This window comes from Dermacentor silvarum, chromosome 11 (genome assembly GCF_013339745.2).
Source record: "Dermacentor silvarum isolate Dsil-2018 chromosome 11, BIME_Dsil_1.4, whole genome shotgun sequence".
NCBI classification, from domain to species: domain Eukaryota; kingdom Metazoa; phylum Arthropoda; class Arachnida; order Ixodida; family Ixodidae; genus Dermacentor; species Dermacentor silvarum.
Genome location: NC_051164.1, coordinates 113,144,983 through 113,166,990, shown reverse-complemented (window position 1 = coordinate 113,166,990; position 22,008 = coordinate 113,144,983). Strand labels below are relative to the sequence as shown.

The following is a 22,008-nucleotide window of genomic DNA, read 5'->3' as shown; positions in this document are numbered from 1 at the left end:
GGGCTTTAATATGGAATCGAATCAGGTGGAATGTAAGAACATCACAAATTTTCCCGTTAGCAAAAAAAAAATCGTTTTAATTTTATACAGAAGAAATTGTCATGTAATGCATCATTAAAGTATACTTTGCCGAATTCTATCTATTGTTTTTGACCTGTTTTATTTTAGTGATGCAATACTATATCTGCCACTATGGTGCGGCGAAATAGGCACAATTCTATCACTGCATCCTAGACTAACTCACTAACTCTACGATGTCCACAGGGTGTAACAAATTTCTGGCTTTTGAATGTGTACGTGCTTAGGGCGACAGGAAATTAACAAACTAACAAATCGCACACTCCAGTAGCAGACATACCAGAGAGCACGGCGAGCTTCGTCTCGCTTTTTCACCGAAATATATCGGAAGCCAAACACTTGGTAAAAGAAAGAAAGAAAAAGGTCGCCGCATTCACTAACTATATACTCACACGTTACTCTTCACACACACACACACACACACACACACACACACACACACACACACACACACACACACACACACACACACACACACACACACACACACACACACACACACACACACACACACACACACACACACACACACACACACACACACACACACACACACACACACACACACACACACACACACACACACACACACACACACAACACACAAAAACAACTCTACATTCTTAGTAAGTGAAATGTACTGAAGTGATAGTACTTTTCACCACCGGCTGAAGCTAGTAAACAGCACTAACTTAGTACTAACTAGGTACTACCTGTATGTTAGTAGTAGTTTGTAGTGATCTTCGCTACCTTGATAGTACAGTTACTAACGCAACTAAATTATAATTACCAACAATACAGTGGGGCATATTCAATTTATAAGTGCCCCTTGCGTTGTTATATTAAGTCTATGGGAGGAGGAGGAAAGAAAGAGAGAAGGCAGGGATGTTAACCAGAAAGTGGTATTCGAAAAGCATAACAAGGTCAAATAGGACAAATGCAAAAAAGAAAAAAAAAAGAAAACGGAATTACTGCCTTTCGCTATATATTAAGCATCAATTATTGTTATACATAATGCCTACCACACATATTTCGGCACAATGACTCCGGGGCAACAATGTACTAAATAACGCCCTCAAGCAACGTAACGATAAACAAGAACACACACAACGACAGAGGTGCTACGCGACACGTAATCTAAGAGCAACTCCAACAGTATACGTATATAGCCCTAGTTTGGGGGGAGCACACGCTGTACCGGTGAGCGCCTATGTATATGAATAAATAACCCAAATTTCTATAACCTACTGTCTGCACAAATGTATGTGTGCTACGAAACCGCACGTAACTGTCAATCCAACATAATGAACGATATCAGTTTACCTAAATTTTGCATAAGACCGTCACAATCACAGCATAATAGACCACGGCAGGACGGGGTAGTAGTGGATTAGCAGTTACTTAGTGAAAAATACTAAGAAGGCCTTTCTGGCTAGTAACTGCAGAACTTACCAGCTTTACTAGCACCTGGCTAGCACAGAACTGGTAAAGAGGTAGTAAAATTCAGAGTAATCTAGTAAACGCACGCATTTACTAGCTATTTACTAACTTTATTTTTAAAAGTGATGGAGAAATCGTGTTTTGACGCCATACAGGTTTCAGTGGGCCTTCGAGGCATCAGACTCCCCAAACAAGTTTCACTGGACAACGGAAGGCTTTTCTTGATGCCGACGCACTTTGGTTTCCCACGTGTCCAATTCAAGCAGGAATCAATTCGACACGCAGCCCAACGACGATCTATAGCATAGGCTATAATATTCCCGAAAAGTTATTTAACGCGGCGAACAAATATACGAAGCACGAACTTCCGCCGTAATTCCTCTGAAATAGCGGCGAGTGACGCTCATCGTATAACGAAACGCCAGGAAACGAACGATACAGCGTTTGAAGTGCGTCACTCAACAGCTGCGCAGCCGCTAAAATTCCGACGCGCGATGTGCACCTATGTATACTTATACATGCTTAGCACAACCCGCACGCCGCCGCGATTTTTTTTATTCGTAGAAATGAGCTGACAGTGGAGTCGTCCGTGGTGGGCGGCGTCCCTAGTCCAGAATGCGGTGAGCCTAAGCCGATAATTTGGCCCTGCTCACCATACGATGCTGGTCTTCAGGGTCCGAACGGGCAAAATATATTCAAATCCGCGACGTCAAACGGACGTATTCCGGTGCTGAGGTCTCAAGGCGGAATTCAAAGAAGAACGTTTGGACCTCTTTTTGTCGAGTTACAACCAGTTCTTTCTTTTTTGTCATACGAATGAAAACAGAGTTTCGAAAGAATGCTCTTAACAATTTCGGGTTGAGTCCCTTTAACGTGGGAGCTACATGGGGGCGTATTTTCGACGTACGTATTTCCTGCGCCGCGGTCACACGGCGTCGAAGCGCTCATCTTCCATGGCGGGAATATACACCACGGTCACAATGTTTACCGAGGAATGTCCAGATTTACCATCGACAACGCGCAACGCATTTCGACCGAGATTACATCGCAACGATCATCATCATCTCATTAAGCTTCAATGTAGGACGAAGAATTCTCTCGCCTACCACCATCAACCCTACCCGGCCATGCCAACTGACCCCATCCTATTTGCCTACAAATTTCCTAATCTCACCGTTCGATCTAAATTTGCAGATATTTGCCCTGGAGAGTGCCTAATCTCACCACTCCATCTAATCTTCTTTCCTTGTCACCTGTTCTGTGACTCTCACAGACCGCCTGTGACCTGCTGTACGACCTGTCCGATTTCGTATCTCCTTCTTAATCTCTACTAGAATACAAGGTACACCCGCTGTCTGCACTAAAGACATGCTGCCGTCTCCCCATCGTTACGCCCGTAATGTTTTTTTTTTAATTTTTTTTTTTCTGTTTCGTCACCTGATGCGTGGCTGGGCAATGCCACAAAGAAAATGCGTTCGAAACGTAAATTTCCTTGGCTTCAGTCAGCTTTGTAGCTTCACAATTTGCACGGGTTATTCTGCACGCACGCCCCCCCCCCCCTCCCCCCCCCCCCCCCTCCCCCCCAACCCCTCCCCCCCCTCCCCCCCCGGAACACTCAGAGTAGTGGCGCCTGTGTATGCATTACGGAGGCCACATAAAGTATACATACGCTGTATAGTGGATGAGGGAGACGTGTCACACAGACGCGGTGTCCACGTTGTGAGACCGCTAAAGTAAAGTGACTTCAGTGCAAGACGAATCGGTAAAGGCTGCCGGTTATTTTTTATGCATTACACACGTACACACACACACACACACAGAGAGAGAGAGAGGGCGTGCGAGCTTGTGTGCGCGCGTACGTACAAAACATTTAATGGCAACGCACTAACGTAAGACTATTGCGACTATATCCACTATCGAAATGAGGTCCCATTGGTGTTGCGCCTATTTATTAACATATAACATTGCCTAACTGGTAACTACCACAAAGCAATACATAGAAGTTTGTTTCGCTTTGTTATACACAGCAAGCGCTAAGACGGACGGCGCTATTCTTACTGCAATGGCTAACGCGGGGAAATCAATAAAAAAGGAGAGAAAAAATCAAGAAAAAAAAGAAAAAAAAAAGACCCACGGTGGAAAGAAAAAAAAAGAGAGAGAGAGAGAATGCGCGAGAAATCGGCGCTCACTTTCGCATTGGATCAGCCGCTTTCGAGCACCTGTTCCTTGGCAGCGCCGACAGATGCTCGAAACGCACGCGTGGCGCGGCATTCCGACGCGGCATGCAGCTACACCCGAGAACCTGAACGCAGTCGAAACCGCTCCGCGAGCGTACACACACTCGCGCTGTTCGTGCGTAGTACACGTGCGTAAGATGGCCGAGAGAGGCACGGTGGCCTGCAGCGCGCGGTTTTTCAAGGTGGATTACCGAGCGTGCTCTGCAAGTAATGGGGCGCCCTGCCGACGGAACGACGCAAACCGATTGCGGGGTTCTTTTTATTTCTGTTCGGACGAGCGCAGTATTGAGGAGATGCTTTTAAAGCAGCCCTCTTCTTTTTCTTCATTGTTCTTTCTTCTCTATTTTTTTTTTCTGCGTGCCGAGCGAACGTCCCTATATTCCAAGACCATATGCGCGGCGTAGTCGACTGACCAATAGCTTCGGCCATCTTGAGCCCAAAGAGGCAACAATGTTCGATACAGCGAACAGAGAGAGAGAGAGAGAGAAAGCAAGAAGAGGAAAGGCAGGGAGTTCAGCCAAAGGAACGTCGCGGTTTGCTACCCTACACTGGGGGTAAGGGAAAGGATAATACTTTAGACGGAAAGATGCAGCCGAAACAGAAAACCTCCTGCGACAGAAAGGCACGGGCCTGACAGGGGCCGTTATGCGCGTGCGTTTTAGCCGTTGCAACTCTTTATAAACGAGAAATGCTCGAAATAAAAAGGAACACCCGGACGAAGTCAGCGAGTGTGTGTTGATCGGCACGTGTTTGGTATTAAAACGGGGCTCTGTATAACAATGTTATAAGTTCATGAAATTCTGCGTTTTTACGTGGCAAAACCACGATCCGTTTATGAGGCAGCCTGTATATAGTGGGGGGCTCCGAATTAATGTCGACCACCTGGCATTCTTTAACGTGCACCTAAATGCAAGTAGAATAATTTTTTGCACACACACACACACACACACACACACACACACACACACACACACACACACACACACACACACACACACACACACACACACACACACACACACACACACACACACACACACACACACACGCGCGCGCGCGCGCGCAAAAGAAAAAAATTCAACGATTGCTACGCGACCGATGCACGTTAATGTCCGTCTAACACCCGAACCGACGCAGTATACATGCGAAATAGAGCACGCAAACAAGAAAAAAGTAGGATAGAAAGAAAACCATTCGGCCAGAAACTCATCTTAACGAGACGGGGTCAAATACTACGTTATTCTGATCTCCACACATGGATCAATTTTCTTGTTTTGTTCTCGAATGGCCGGGAGTGCATACGGGTGCAGGAATGGAAATTACTTCTTTTTTTCTTCTTTTTGTTCGTCCCGGTGAAGCTCAAGCATTCCGGTAGCGACAAGTCAATCACATAGAGATCGCGCACGGTTTTTTTCCATCGTCAGAGAAACGCTATTGAAGCCGACGCCCGGTGAAAACATTTTGGTTTTTTTTTTTCGCCGCTTTTGAGCGATGGCCCAAGTGCGCGCGAAAAAAACGCTCCGCGTAGCGCGTCATGTAGCGTACACGGCGTGTCTCCCTCAATGGGAAATCCGCCTCAAAAATGCCGTCGAGCGGCCGGCGACAGCTCGGAGCGGACGCAGTGGCACGGATTCCGATGTGACGTTAGTCCTAACACGTCCTTCTTGCCTCTTGTGTTTTTCTTTCTTTCTTTGCGCGTGCCGCCCCTGCCACCAATGTTCGGTTCCGTTGCATTGTTAATCTCTTTCGACTTTCAGCAGCAAGTGGTAAACGATTGTTACCTACATGTAATGACCTTCCACATAAAATTGCAAAATACGTGACACAAAGTTCCCTATTTTGGTTTTAAATTCACGTAACAATAGATATGTGGAGCAGTGTCCCACATACCTGTACCCATCATCCAGGTGCATTCTTTGACACCCCTCTACCTGAAGCTATGTCACTCCCACAGACATCGTCCCCCGTAAAGATAATAACGCCGCAAGGGAGAGTTGACAAGTCGTTTGTCCACGCCGCCAACCAAATTATACACACATCTTTGCAGTTTTCATAGAATGGAGTAGAGAGTCCTCCGCGTACTAAATGTATGGTATAAGTCCAAATAGATAGCCAAGTTTAAATTCCGTCCGCAGTACAAAGCATAAGCGTGTCGCTCCTACATAATTGTACAGGACTAATTATCACAAACGCTGCTCTGTGTTCATTATAAAGTGTTTTAAGAATAACATTGACAGAAGGTCAGTAATTTCCTCTGGAACTTCTTGACCGCGCGTGTAAGATTAAGAGAGAGAGAGACTCTTTTACCGAAGACCGGAGACGCCTAGATTGTTATATAAAGGAACGCGATGATAGTTGAAACGATACACGCTACCCAATCGGCAGGTACATTTAAGTATCTCGTTTGAGATTAGTGTCTTACAGAAAAGTTAAAAGCACCTTCGTAGCCCGGGACACACGAGAGGCAGACTTCCTAGCTCAAGCTGCAAATACCCGAGATTCATTGGGTGTGACATTAGCGTGAGTGTGTGACAGTGTGTGAGTAGTGAGACATATTAGTGTGAGTGTGTCTATGAACTGCGGCATTATGCCGGTCCTTTGAAGCGTGAAGACTCGACAATAACCTCTTCGCACTTACGACCCAATGTGCGACTGCCGCACGCCACGTGGCTTTGGCAGGTGCGATCGAGCATGGCTGCACCGTGTATCCCCCCCCCCCCCCCCCTACTGAATGTTTCCAATACAAAACACTCCTTGTATAAGCAGGTAGAATTGCCACGTGCTTTGGCTTGGGTAGAATGCGTAAAACAGCGCAAGCTACCAACACTTGAAACGACCGTGGAATCAGCGCCCCTACTCCAAAACATTTATTTCGTTAAGTATACACGATAAGACGCCGGCCACGCAGCGTGACGTACAGCACGCTGTAGCCGCTACCTTCCGTCCGTAATACATTTTGTTGTTGCAATTTATTATTTGATCTACAATTAACCACAGCCTATAGTACCCGAACAGTCGCACAGTGTGGAGTTTTTTTTTCTGTATACAAAACTTGAGTCTAACTATGCACACGTCTGTCGTAATACTTAAAATTAAAGAAAAAAATAAATACTGAACCGTGATAGCTAAGACATAAATAGCGAAGGCGGCCGGCCCGGCCAATAGCCAATACGAAATTAAACCTTAGTGAATTCGGTTTCATTAAAGCTATTTAGCAGTGCTTGCAGAAAACAAACGCGACGTGATATCTATTGTATGTTTTGACCTTCACTTCTGTAAACTTGTAGGGCGGTGCCGGGTGTTTGTTACAAGACAGTCTAGATCAATGCTTTAAGTGTCTGACAAAGGTTAGAGCACTGACAAAAGAAGAACTCACGTTCGGATATGTCATAATTCTATTGTTTTCATTTGTATTATGGGTAAATGGCGAGTAAATCTTACGCCACATATTCGGGCATTAATTAGAGAAGCACTTCGCATACGGTAGAGCAGTTTATTACAACAAGTAAGTAGGGCTTGTAGGGATATAGGGTTTGTAAATTAGGCCCATTTCTTACAAACGATCGAAGCATTCCGATCACAGCTTCGGAACCGGGACGCCGTGTCTTGCAGGTTGTGATCACTTCAAGAGCGCAGCCCTAGTGAATCCGCCAAAGCCCGAGATAGCGGGGATATGTAACGGTAAAACAAATTTTCGTAAATCTTTCAGACTCGCACTAAGTCAAGGAAGGTGGGGGCGAGGGGGGGGGGGGGGGGCGCAGTTTGCTGAACAGTACGGAGAAGCTAGTACAAAATTGTCAATGAACGATAAACATGCCTATCGCTAATCTGTGGCACAGTAGGTTTGAATAACAGGCACTGCGTTAGAAATACCCATTACCAGCCTTAAATCTTATCCAAACACTGCGGCTAAACCAGGAGACTCCTGCACTTCTCCGCAATAAAACACTACGCAAATCACAAAGAAAGTTATAAATGTAACGAAAAACATACCACTGTAATGTTTCAGGAATTCCTTCCTGGAAGCGTTAACAAAAACATAAGCAGCGTCGCCGTTACTCTGACGTCGCGAACGATATTACATCCGCTGAAGAGCATGTCGACTTTTGGTACCATTTCTACGTTCAAAGAAACTTGTAGTGGTCGTCCGTCTGGCGCCTTATTTCAGAGGACATTACCTATGAGGAACGCGGAGAAAGCCTGGCATCGGAATTACGAGGAAAGGCCAGCGAAAGAATCAAGGTTGCAGCGAGAGAAGTAACGAACTTCAAGAGAAGGAAAGCGAAACACGGTACACTTACGCTAGCTGCGAGATGGGTCGATGCCGCCGGTAGTCAATCCTCTGACCACTGCTCGTGTAATTCAAGAGACTGATAGATCTTGTGACTGCCACACGGTTTCGGTAACCTTTGGCAGGTGCCGTCGTGGGCGCACGATCTGTCGTCTGCTGCTGATGGTTCGTCGTCTGCTGTTGTTGCGAGTTGGGCTGTTGCTGCTGTGACATCGTTGTCTGCTGCTGGTTCACAATTTGGTTCTGCGTTTGCGGAGGCACGACTGCCGACTCGGAAGACGTCATGGTGGCTTACCACTAAACACGCACTCAACAACTCTTACTGCCAAAAACACAAGAAAGTCACACTCGTTTCACACAACTTCCACGGCGAAGACGAAGTTTCATCACAGCACACGACGTCGCCGTCTGATAGCCGTACTATTTTTTCCCTTTTTTTTTCGCCCTAGCAGACGCGTCTCACTATCGCATTCACACAATCCGCATGGCGAAGGCGACGACGAAATCTCATGATAGCAGACGACGCCGCCGGCACGACGATCCCAGTTGTTGCTATTCCGATCCACGGAAGTTCACGGCGGCAGGAGGATCTGATTATCGAGCAGAGGACGCTGAAACAAGAAAAGGCCACGAGGCACACCCAACGCGGCGACCGAAGATCTACTACGGACGACAGAACAATAGCCGACTTTTGAAGGCCGGAGGTCAGCGCCGAGACATCTGCACGAGGTAGAGAGCAGAAACCGAAAGCGAGGATGTCACACAACGAGGAGCTACTGCTCGCTGCGGCGACGTTCGCGCGCAGGCACTTCTGCGAGACAAGTTCCAGTCCGCCCCGCTCCCGTATCCGCGCAATCTGGGGCCACCGCTTTCACTCTTCTCTTCGTATCCTCTCTTTCTCTCTCTCAGTTTGCTCCTCCCCTCCAACAACCGCTGCTCCTCTTCCTCCTCTAACAGCCGCAGCAACGTGCGCGTGTTTTCCGTGCCTGCTTTTTATTTTATCGCTCTCTTGTTTCGTCTCTTCCCTGCACTATACGGCTGTTATCTCGTCTCCCCTTTCTTTTTCTCGGCCCGTAAGTAAACTCGCGTCCGAACGCGCGCGTGCTTCAGTCCGCTCCTTTTCGAGAAAGGGTCCCGCGTTGTCGTCGTTTCTTCGAGTCTGCTTCTTTTGAATGTCTCATCTTCCTCCTGTGTCCGTGACGCTGGCAATAGCAGCAGCACAAGAGTGGCGCGCGCGCCGTAAACAGATCGCGATATATATACTTACACACAGGCACACACGCGGGCGCACTTCGATTCAGCGCGCGATGCGACGATTCTCCGGAGATATAGACACTTCCCTGCCCGCCTGCCAACAGAGGCGAGCTCCCCTGAACGATAGGCTCGCGGGAGCGCACACTGCACTCAGCGGAAAAGGAGAGAAGCCAGTGCGCCCGGCAGGTTTTCGCGATCTAAATTTGGGCCACTCCCGGTGGGGCGAAGCCTCAGAAGAAGAATAGTATTGCACCGCTTCCTCAGGGAGGCCACACTGAACCTTCGTTTTTCACTTTGTTCTCTTTTCGCCTAGAGTGACGAGCGGCTATTCACGGGGCAGCTTTGAATCAAAGGCCGAAGAGGTCGTAGGTGGCGATGAGTAAAGTGCTCACCGGTGAAGCTATTCCCGGGCCGGTGCGATAGACCTGTAGTCTGTTTCTCCGGGACTTCAGCCATTCCAGGTCGTGACACAGCAGCGCGAGAAACGCACGCCATTCAAGGGACGGACGATTCAGCGCGCAGTGGTTCTTGCGGTCCAAAGTTTCTCCGTCCAATGTTCCGGCAGATGGCTCGTTGCCACAGGTTGACAGAACCCGCTACCTGCCATGCTCCAACGAAGCGCTATCGCCAGAGGTCAGCTTCATCGTGTCCCGAATAGGTCCCGAAGTAAACGGTGGCATAAATGCAGCCGCGAAACAACGGGCAGGGTTTGTCGATACTGCTCTCCGCCCAAGTGCCGACAGCTGATACACGACGATTCCAAATTCTCACACGCACGCGAGCACATGCACGGTGACTGAAGCGTTGTCTTCGACGAGTGGTGTCCTTAAATGAAAGTCCTGGGTTTCACTCGTAAGCTTTCGACACTTCAGGTTGAAGGCGACAGCTTCCAAAACGGTGAAGCAAGCAAAGTGAATCGTTCGATGTGCATGCATTCACGTACGGCTTCGTCCGGCTACTCTGTTTTCTTTCTTTTTCGGTTTAGCATCGCGCCGCGCACAACACTATAGTGGAGAGTGACGCCGTTAAAGTGGTGACGTTCGGAGTTTCTTGGGGGCGAGGATACAGCTGGCAGCATGCGCCGGCGGCGGCGCCGTTTGCGACGAGCGGGCGTTCGTCGTGTCGTATGCGATTGTGCGATCGTTCACAGGCTTGGCACTCTTCCCGGCGGTCTCTCCAGTGCCGCGGGCCCACCGGGCGGTGCGCCGTATGTTCTCGCCGCTCCGGGTTGTCTCTCCTCTTCCTTCCGTCCTCCTCTCTCATCTCTCTCACCATCTTCTTCGCACTCGCCCGCTCTCCTCTCTCAACCTCCTCCGCCTATTCTGTAGTGAAGAGCTGTCGCTGCTCTTGCGCGCTGAGAGGCCGCACAAAAATTACTGTGGGGAACTCGGGCCCTAGTGGTGCACGGGAGCTGCAAGTAATGGCAGTTCAGCCACATATCTGCCTAAACTTCGTTTCAGTGGCTTCAAACGGCTTCGCGACTTTGCACGTTGATCATATTCAACCAAAATGTTGCGTTATATGCTCAACAACTCACAATGATTATGACTGAGCAAGAACTCATTTCCGTCGTGCGTTTAGAAAGGAACAAAAAATCTGTTTGCGTGGATATTTAGAAAAGATACAGCTTCATAAATAAAGCCGCAAGAAATGTGATAAAAACGAAGATTAGACAAATATACATAATACCTATCATTCCCGTAGTTAAATGAACGATCTCAGCGCCAAAGTTCGCCCTAGTAATTTTTGCACGAACCACTATGGCTTCCTCCCGTCCAACCTCCAATGCTGCGACACGCCGTTAAGGATTCAAGTTAGTTAATCGCATGGCCGAGAGCGTAACAAGCATTTTGGTTCCGGACTTCTCTCTTTACTACGGTTCACCTACCGGTTTTAACCACTGCGACACGCCGGCACAAAATCAGTTAATGAAGCGAGAAGCCGCGAAGCAACGACAGTATAGTGACCATTTCGTTCGCCGACAAATCTCGTTATTTTAGTTCGTATAAATCGCTTCTGCTGAATCCTGCCATTAAAGTCGAACCACGGTTCCTCAACGCTCTTTCAGTTTTTTTCTTCTTTTAATTCTCAGTGTATTCAAGAGATGATGTTTATGCCGCAGTGCTTACCGGCGCGGGCTCATGCAACAAAGCGTTGAGCATTGTAGGTGTACAGCCTATGCGTCAATGGCACATACCCACTCTGAGGGACTGGCCAAGTATAGAGTAGCCGAAAATAATATAATACAATGCATAAAGTACAATAGAATTTATCCACCAGTTCAGAATAGGTAGGTTAGAATAACAAGACACAGGACGTGGTAAGCGTGTAGTAATAAAATCGAAGCAAGAAATCAGGACGCAGACCATAACACAAATCAAACTCTGGAAGCCCGCACAGCCACATCATCGTTCTTTTGAACTGCACAAATAGTGAGATGCGAAAAATAAGGATACGATACTTTCTCCTTTATTCTATGCATCGCGTCACGTACTTAAGCTCATAGCGACTTCTTTTTTGATAAAGGAACCGTCACCCATCCCTATACATCCCTAAAAGGTCTTCTAACGGCCGCCACATTGTTTCCAGATCGTGCTGTTCATTGCAGCTGAGCACGGAGTTAGCAAAAGTGAAAATAAAGCAATACACAAGACTGAGAGCTATTCGCAGCAAGCAGTGTGGAACACCAGACAGAAGATAATAAAATTAATAAAATTAACATATTGCAAGTCTTTCAATACGCCCTTTGTCTGAAAGTTTCGAGGTAGCGTAAAGCCGACAGTTGAAAGAACCTACAATTTTAGGCTAGCTCAGAGGTAGCCTGAGGGATGAGCTGGGTTATGAATGCCGGAGCAGAATTCATTATGCAGGAGTTTAAAACTGGCCGGCCAGGGCACTGAGTAGAAAGCTAGAGTCAAAACTGTCAAAAGTTGGTCAGAGCCCAGAGTTTTTTTTGCAGGTTATTTAAGCAATGAAAAAAAAAAATCCTAACGGTTGGCTATCCTCCCTTTAACTTTCAGTAAGCAACGTTGCGGAAACTGCGCAAGTAGTGCGGTCATAAAAGTCTCCTTCCGCGCGTTTCACAGTACAGTTATTTTTGATCTGCGACGCTTTGTACGGAGTAAGTGCTCCATAAATTACGACTACAGCTTGTGGCCGTAAGGTCACGTCAAATCACGTATTATTTATGCACTTTTTTTTTTTTTGCTTCCAGTATGCAACGCACTATGTTCTGGTGGCGAACGCAAGCGGTGCACTGTGGTCGCTGGTTGCAGGAACAGGTCACACCGCTCGTGCGATACATTCAGATCTGCACCGCCTTGCATTTAATAACTACGTCATATATTGCACATAAAGTATTACACTTAGTTTTACATCGAATTACATTACGCGTGCCTATGTTTTTCTTTCATATTTGGCATGGTATGATTGAAGCGGAGTATAAAAAGAATAACAGGTTACAGCCGCAGACCTTTGTGCAATTCGTTTCTTTTAATTGCGAGAACGACTTGTCATAATTAAGACCAGACAACAGACTATGTATTCTATGCATCGATGCAGCAATCACTAGTCACCCGTGTCAGCTTATATTACAGTATACATAGCTCTAACTGCAAAAAGAACTAACTGCAAGAGAATCCTGGCCTTCTTTCTTCATTCCGGTTATAAAATATAATCAATATGTATGGAAATGTATTGAAATATGGCGTGCCCCCGAAACGTTGAGGTCCGCATTCAGACCAGCGAACAACGCTCTTCTTTATCCCGTCTTATTTAAAACGTGCAGCGCCGCGACAGCGTCGCTGTCACCAGCACTTGCACGAAAGTAGTGTTTGGTTGCGACATCGTTTACGGTCAACGTTATCGCTCGCCACTGCGTTTCAACGCAGCTCCAGGCCCCTTACACAGCCGTCTGTTGATAGATCTCAATACCTGACGACGTTGTGGTCGCGCACGAACGGTTCAAATGGTGTGTGTGTGTGTGTGTGTGTGTGTGTGTGTGTGTGTGTGTGTGTGTGTGTGTGTGTGTGTGTGTGTGTGTGTGTGTGTGTGTGTGTGTGTGTGTGTGTGTGTGTGTGTGTGCGTGCGTGCGTGCGTGCGTGCGTGTGCGTGTGCGTGCGTGCGTGCGTGCGTGCGTGCGTGTGTGTCCATGGGTGCGTGTGTGTCCATGGGTGCGTGTGTGTCCATGGGTGCTGGCATCTTGATAAAAGGATAACAGAAAGCTGATAGAGGCATTTTCTCACTGCATAGAGCGCAGTTGCACCAACATCGCAAATAATGAAAGAACGCTATCAAGAACAGCTCAGTGTCCGAGAGCAGTGAGGTCAGGTGTGGGTCACAACATGGATGTATAATTACCGCAAAGTTCTTAAGAAGCAAGGAATAAGAAAGAGGGAGATTAGGTTCAACGAGAGATAGCGTGGGTAGCTCTTCGCGACAGGTTTCGGTTGACGGAGACGTAGTAGAATCCTATTAAATTCAGAGAACAAGTAGAAGAAGAATAAAAAGAGGAATATGCAAGGCATAATATGAATTAGAAATGTGCGCAAAAAAGGATAGTAAGACAAAAATGGACGACAGATACCTCCGGATCAAATTTATACGCGACCGGCGTTTAGGCTGTTCGCGCATAAACCTATATTCCCTAATGGCCACGTCGTCTATGCGCGGTGAGGGAAACATGCAGCGGGCGGTAACAGGCCACTGGCACCGACAAACCGCTGTGTGACTTCCCATTGCGCAATGTCCTGTGGAGCAGTCCAGTGGTAAGTGGCGATAGCTCGACATCCTAGGTTCGGTGAGGCAAACTTTATGCCCTGCGGCATAGCGCGCCACCTTGCAGAAAGCCATGGACGATACACTGCCTATACATGCATAGTCCTAATACAGGTACTATATATACAGTTCACAGATGCACACACATAGCCTATGACATATATACTACAGACATCTTATGAACTTATGTACATTTAGGTCCAAAAATACATAGACTGCCATGTCACGACGGAATAGCGCTAAGGAGACGAAAACAAGAAGTAAGAAGCGATCGATAGGCACCAAGGGCTTCAAGACTGCATGTGCAGGCAGACAGACTAGTTATAGGCTGTAGAAAGTCGTAATATGGGCTTCGAATAGACACTCCAGAGAGCACATACATATTGTTCACGGACTTACAGTCCGTAAACAGTATACGGACCCTGTTAAAGAAAGAATGAAATACAAAGACTGTCCGCTAGACAGTCCACAGTCCTAATATATACAATATGTAAACACTTCAAAGAGCACGTACATATAGCCCAGGGCCAGTAAAGTCTATTGTAATATATGCTGCACAAATATGCACAACATGGATATCTGAAATCTGGCTATATATTCAGGCTGCCGTAGAATCCACAGTTTGCACCTATCCCGCCTACAAGAGCGGATTACTACAACGATGCATAAATTACATCGTCTATTGTCTAGTCTTGATCATGGTTGGTCATTCTCACTGTTAAAATAAATGCGTTGCGGAAAGTCCCGCGGCTGGAGCATGTTATTCTGAATTCTGCCGATGTAAGACTTGATAGCACATTCGCTAGGTTGGTGTTCCTGCGAGCAAGGTATATATTCCATGCCATCCGTGTGCCACTAGACAACTTATGCACTTGCGACGTTGTGTCTTAAACTACACTGTCTAGAGGATGTCTATGGCTAGACATCCTCTGAATGTCCTCTATAGATATCATATAGATGAAAGCAAATTAATCCATATGACGTCTACAGAAAGTCTACTGCGGCCATGCAGTGCGTACGTACACAGGTAGTTCTCAGAGCAGTGCACGCTTTTACTGAGACGACGTAAAGGTGCAGCCGTAGGCGGCCCGGAATGTCTTCGAGAGAAACGGGATCCCTACACGCAATGTCGTTCAATAAGACGCACGTGTCGCGAAAGTGGTGCTGATTTGCCCCCCCCCCCCCCCCCTTTTCCCCTCCCCAACGCTTCCTTAGGGTGGATTTCTTTCGCGAGGACGCCGATTGGAAACGCCACAAGAAAGAAAGAAAGAAAAGAAAGAAAGAAAGAAGAAAGAAGAAAGAAAGAAAGAAAGAAGAAAGAAAGAAAGAAAGAAAGAAAGAAAGAATAATATTCTGATGCAAATAACTATGCAATTTCGTGACGTGCACGCCTGGAAGTATAAAAGGCCAACGCTGAAAGACAAGAAGACGAATAGAAAATATCGGGGGGGGGGGGGGGGGGGATGAAAAAAAAAAGCTGGCCGTTCGTCTGATCTGGAAGATCTACAGACGCAGATTGGAAAGTTATTATTACAGGGTCAGAATTCGATGCAAATAATAGCTCGGAAGGAGAAATATCCAGGCACAGAAGAAACAAACAAACAAACAAAAAAGTCTGAAGCAGAGCAGCGACCATGCGTAAATAATGAACACAGCGAGAGGAGAGAGAAATTTGAAGAAATTTATGCACACGCGGGAATTCGTTCTCCAGAAAAGGAGCTCGAGGCAGTCGTAACGAAGCGGTAACAGAAAACTAAAGTGTGACGTGTTACGAGAAGGGCGTAGCAGTCGTGTCATTACGTGCCCTCATTTCAATTCAGGAACACACATGGAAATGCAAGCACACGCGCCTATCCTCAAAATTGTTAAAATAAAAGCTTACCTTCAAATGAGGTAAAGCGGAGAAGAGGGCGAAAAACTACATTGGGAAACTTCCTCGGCAATTTTCCTGTCTTTATTCTTTGACATCATCATCAGCCTATGATTGCGGGTTCACCTGCTTTCGCCAAAGCTCTCATGCTCTTAAGACATCTCTCTGAGCGAAGTCGAACAAGTGCACAGATAAACAAACCTCTATCAAACTTTAATCAGAGGTCTTGTTTTCTTTTTCTATATGTAGATCTCTTGAAGAAAGGGTGCTTGCGGAGTGATTACGCTCCAACAGAGATGTAGGCCCACATATTTGCCTGCGAAATAGTGGCAGATAAACGAGCCCACGCTTCGCAAAAGGGTGGCTGTGTAGGGTTCCGTCCTGGTTTTCGCATGTGAAACCAGATAATTTTTTAGGGATCTGCTTCTGGCCAGATTTCTGTGAAGCCCGACATACGTCAAAGTGCTAGCTCTAGTTGAAGTGCCGATCGTAGCTTGTTTTGATTCATTTGTTTGTTTTTGTTTGTTTGTTGCTCTTCCTGCCGCGCTGTTATGATCCTCCCCCGGTTGACGAATGAAAGAACTAACTAACTAACTAACTAACTAACTAACTAACTAACTAACTAACTAACTAACTAACTAACTAACTAACTAACCAACCAACTAACTAACTAACCAACTATCTACCAACTAACTAGCCAACCAACTAACTAATCTAACTGACTAACTAACTAACGAACGAACGAAATCAATAATTAAGTGTGTTTATAACTACAGGAATTTGTGAAAACAAGAATTTCAGAAAGGCAATGGTTGGGCCATACGGTCAGGTGACCGATATAAAAATACAAACCGTGAGTTTCTGCGAAAACTCTAACCAATTTTGAAAACTCATCACTGGCAGATAGCACACTTCTAATCCTTGAGCTGAATTGCTCATACAGGTGGGCATTATTTGCACGAGAAATCGAAATACATAATTGACTAATTAACAAAAATCAACTAATTATGTTTTTAACTAATTACCTTACGGCACATATTGCAATTGACAAATTTTTGTAGGTTGTAGGCTGCTTACAAGTTTATATAGCTTAATAGACGGTTTATGGGCCCAAACAGTTTTTGCGAAAAACCACGACCACGTTTCCCGAGAATTAATGTTGGCTATTCATATCAAGAAAAATGGAGCACAATGTATCAGCGTTCTGTCGTTATCCGTCTATCGCAATCAACAGCAGCTTTTAGGTTCAGCTGTCTAAACGATATGGATCTTGCATGGTTCTGTTTGTTGTGCGTTGAACGCGCATGCGTCCGAAGTTTACTCCGGTGTAGGTTTCTGAACACAAATCACTTGCAAGTTGGCGCCTGTCCTTTCCTTCTTGTCCGTGTTTTTCTTGGGCCGTTCCTAAGCTCGGATTTACATAATATTTCGTTCACAATTTCAACTGTACATTCATTGCACTGTACTCTCCCTGAACGCACTTACACCAAATATTCACAAACAAGAAAAGAAGCTCGGCACAAACATAATTTTTTTTTTCATTACCCAAGGCGGTTTTACCATAACCCTTGGTGTTAGTTTTTCGGGCACCTTATCCCATTTGGATAGACATTTTGCAATGCAGCAAAGAGACACCTGTTTTCAAAGGTTTTCACCACAGAGCCGTGCAAAGTAATGATAGCTGTTCCCCAAAAAGGGAATAGATGAAACAGAGAGAGAGTCTTTTTGTTGTGCGATGAGATATGGTACATCCATCTCTGTTTGGGCACAACAACGTCCTTTCTTTCTTTCTTTCTTTCTTTCTTTCTTTCTTTCTTTCTTTCTTTCTTTCTTTCTTTCTTTCTTTCTTTCTTTCTTTTTCTCGTTCTTTCTTTCTTTCTTTCTTTCTTTTTTTCTTCAGTGTGTATGACACGTGTCCTGTAAACGTTTGACCAAGAAAACCCAAAGCAGACGAAGCACAGCCTCAACACCTCTGGCGGTAAAGACGATAAGGGCACACCGCAGAATAGATCGCGCCGAAACCGTAAGCTTTCTTAAGTGGAAAGGGCAGGAAAAACGTGTAAGGCCACGATCCATCTTGCCGAAAAGCGTGCAGCGTTAAGCGTGCAGACATAGCTGTGTTAGCCAATAAGTGAGTCAATAAGAGCCAATACGAACCAATAAGAACCAATAAGAGTCAATTAGTGCAGCTGTTTATGTGCATTTATTCGCCGGATCATAACCCGATCACAAGCTTTTTCTTTGTGAACTGAGCCCGAAGGTCCTGAATTCAATTCTCGAACGCAACAGACGCATACCGGCCATAGGGTCAGAATTAAAAAGTGGCTGTGTGCTGAGGTTATCAAGTGTTAAAAAAAAAAGAAAGCCAACGTAAGGTATCCCAGATTATCAAGATTATGTCGGTGTCCTGCACATACCGTATATTAGCATACAAAGTATCCGGCGACAAAAAAATTCGTTAGTACAAACACTGTAAGACGTTAACAGAGCGATATGACGATGAATAAGGCAATACGTGATGTCTGTAAAGGCGAGAATGGCGGCGAGAGGTGTATGCACAGATAAGTACTACACATATGTAAATGCATTTATTAATGATATTCTCCTTAAGCCAAAGTGGCACGCAACCCATTCCGGAGGATTGCCAAAGAATGAACTCATACCAAGTGGGCCCAAGAATTAGGTAGCCCAAATATTAATCAAAATTAATATTATCAAGAAGGGTGTTCAATATCGTGCGCTATGGCGTTAAGAGGTGTGCGTGATTTAAAGATACCCGTGATTTGACATTATAGGTACAGGCCTTACTTCGTGATTTATTGTTCTATAACGCAGGAGAGATGTGCGCTCACTGGCGCTACATTGTCGGTCAAATGTCCGTGCTATTAAGCCCTTTTGGTGAGTCCTACTCGGCGAGACAGTACGGAAAGACCCGAAATCTTCGCTTTAAAAATATCTCCCATCAACACTGCACGGATTTCGCACGGTGCCACAACAGATAAGGTATAACATGCAAACATGGCCCAGCGAAGTTTGAGCTTGCATAGGATCAACAAATAAATTTCCTGAGCAAGGGATGGGGGCTGAACAGAAGCAAGACGCTTATTCCGGGATCATTTTCGTGTGTCTCGACATCAGTCTCCAATGGTCGATCGTCTTATATTTTTGATAGAATACTCGCTTTTCCCAACTTTCGGCTCATGAGAAAATTGATGCTTTATAAGGCGAGCTAGAACAGCAAATGGGGCTTTCGAGGTGAAACCGACAGAATTTGTTTCCTATACAAACACACGAGTTGATAGTAAAAAGAAGCGAGATCGCTTTACCATATTGCACTCGTCCAGGCTATTTTAATGCGTAGATATTATTTGTTAGAACGGCAGGACTGGAGTGGAATAAATAAATAAATAAATAAATAAATAAATAATAAATAAATAAATAAATAAATCAACCAACCAACCAACCAACCAACCAATCAATCAATCAATCAAACAGTCAATCACTCAAAATGGTATCCCGAAGAGTCCTTAGGTGTTGTAAGGTACAATGTTCATACTTGGACTTCAAGTGAATTGTCCGTGACTAGGCTCCAATATTTTATTTTATTTATTTCACTAAGCAACATTACTTACTGTGGAAATTGTATGCGTTATGATGTACAATGTGCCTAACTGAACTTTCTGTGAAGTATTCATAAGCGAATTACAACGTTTATTTACATTTCCTTTTATAGTTCTTTCCAATTGGCAGTTGTGCCTGTATGAACCGGCCTGTACCAGCTGCGTATCATTTGGCCAAACAAGAAGTAGCAGCAGATATCACCCATGAAGTTAACCTCACCTGTATACAGATTTAATGAACGAATGACTAGATCATTTATTAACAGGATGGCTCATTAACCTGGGAAGGGAAGGGGATGGCAGGAGCATAAAGAGCATAAATGAATAATAACAACGAAAAAAAAACCACATTAGTGAATAAAACTGGGGGTTATATCATATATATATAGCGGGAGAGGAAAGAATCATTCGTATTATTCCAGTCTCTTTTGTGAACTCGTAGGGCGCTAGGTGACGTTCACGGGCCTCCACTTGCGGAGTTGTCCAGTGTCGGTGTTGTGCCCACGTACTTAGACGGCGGCTGCTATTAAATGCAGGGCATTCCCATAGTAAATGCCGTATGTTTGGCCTCGCTGTTGTCTTGCACGAGGGGCAGCCAAGTACAATCTCGGCAATCGGACAACATTTCTGGGTTGCTCGTGTTGTGTTTGTGCGCCTGCCAACGTACAGTAACTTCCGACGTAAGGGTGAAGCCAGTACCGGCTTTGCGTACTAGTACTTGGCAACCCCTCGAAAAGCCTGAAGGTAGTGGATGGGAATTACTGGGGTTGTAGCTCATATACTTGCGCAGCTCTTGTCGCCTGGTGTGGATCATTTAATAAAACAAAGCAATCAACGTAAAGCCTAAGTTGAAGCTTTTCCGATATACACGATTTCAGAGCCGACTTTGTCCCAGGGTAACAAACATCACACCAACGGCAAACATGCAAAGCATTGGAGTTGTGCGACCACAACGCCTACTGAAAATAAATAACGGGTAAGTATCCATGTTTCTGGCTGCGAGAGCGGCACAAGTGACATTACAAGTACGAATGTGTTCTTGATAAATGTTATCTTAGGGAATCAAGACTGCTAATTGGGCAGCTGGAATGATGGATGCATGACAGTTATTCATGTTATTATTCATGGCGAACACTAGGGACAAAGAAGGAAATGCACTACATGAGCGCTGGGAATACAGTACAACCTCGTTATATCGAAATCAGCCGGGATCGGGAGTTACTAAATCAATACATTAGTATCTTCGCCTGCAGCCGTAGTTCATCATTTTTCGGTTCTGTAAGTACGATGAAAGCTTTCTGAGCACAGACGGTTGATTCTCGTTCAAATGAGCGCGAATGTTCTCTTTACCGAAACGTAGAGTACACATGATTGGCTCTGAATTTGGATGATAAGACTAGTACAGAATAAAGCATAACGCATCGCTACAAAATACCGGCCCTGCGCTTAGCTTGGGGCTGCGGGAACGTCGTCGTCGTCCATCTCATCTTCAGTGACGGAAGAAACATTTCAGTGTATCATCTGCCGGCATACCATTTATTGAAGCTTCACTGTCACGTTTCACAATTTCCAAACCCTTCCGTCTTCCTGTGAACCTCTGTGATGCTTGTATTGATACTTATAATATAGAATCAACTAGAGAACACACCTTAGTAATAAATCATAGCTTGCTAACTTTGTTTCTGGTTCTTAATGTTTTTCTTAACAACAGGAGCAGCAGCGGTAAGTGGCGGAATTAAACCAATTTTGCTTTTCTTTGACAGGAGGTGGCAGGATAGACATTCCGTAGCAGCTTGCACTTTCCGCGCCATTAGGGTACAAACATTCGCTTGTCGGAAGCGTGCGGCTGGTGATCGCAGGCACGCGAGAATATGCCAGCGCGAAAGCGAAGAGACGAATGGTAAACGGCAAAGCACGAGCAGTCATAGTAGCGAAAGCTGCCATTGTCTGAAAGCGCCAGCCCCATTGTTTCACGTCCTGCACGCTTTCGTACTTTCCCTTTTTTTTTCAAGGCAGCCTCGCATGCCAGGTCCATTCAACACGTCGTCACGTCGAACGGAGTACAAATAAGACAATGCCGAACATCCCAAACGCGCATACAGTTTGCGAAAACATGCGGAACACGCCGAAGGAACGCGGCCCGCACTGCAGGGCGACGGGTGTGAGACTAGTGAGCACGTGCTCGTTTTCTCATCATCATTCTCCCCAACGTGCCAGCGAGATCTTTTGTGACGCTGCGCGATTTCGGGAGATATCGATCGTGTAATTCCCCATATTTCCATTGGCAAGAACGATCAGTGCACACATCCGGCTCTCCTAAGGCCGTGCAGTGTGCAGTGTATGGTCAACACCTCTGGCGCTGATCAGTACCGAAAACGATCGTGCCCTGATTCGCTGTGTGCTTCTGTAGTGTATGCGCCAGCGCTATACGTCGCCTGCGAT

General features: G+C 45.8%; 1 protein-coding gene across 6 annotated transcripts in view; it reads right to left on the bottom strand.

Moving 5' to 3' along the window:
• The window catches only part of LOC119433854 (cAMP-specific 3',5'-cyclic phosphodiesterase 4C), a 595,748-nt gene that overhangs the window by 218,976 nt on the left and 354,764 nt on the right, over window positions 1-22,008 (bottom strand). The window contains exon 1 of one of the 6 annotated variants that reach the window (XM_037701123.2): window positions 8,057-10,477. The exons of the other annotated variants lie outside the window; for them this stretch is intronic. Within the exon in view, the coding sequence (XP_037557051.1) occupies window positions 8,057-8,331 (275 nt within the window). The 5' untranslated portion in view covers window positions 8,332-10,477. Of the gene's footprint in view, window positions 1-8,056; window positions 10,478-22,008 lie in introns of those variants that run through there. 6 annotated transcript variants of the gene reach the window in all.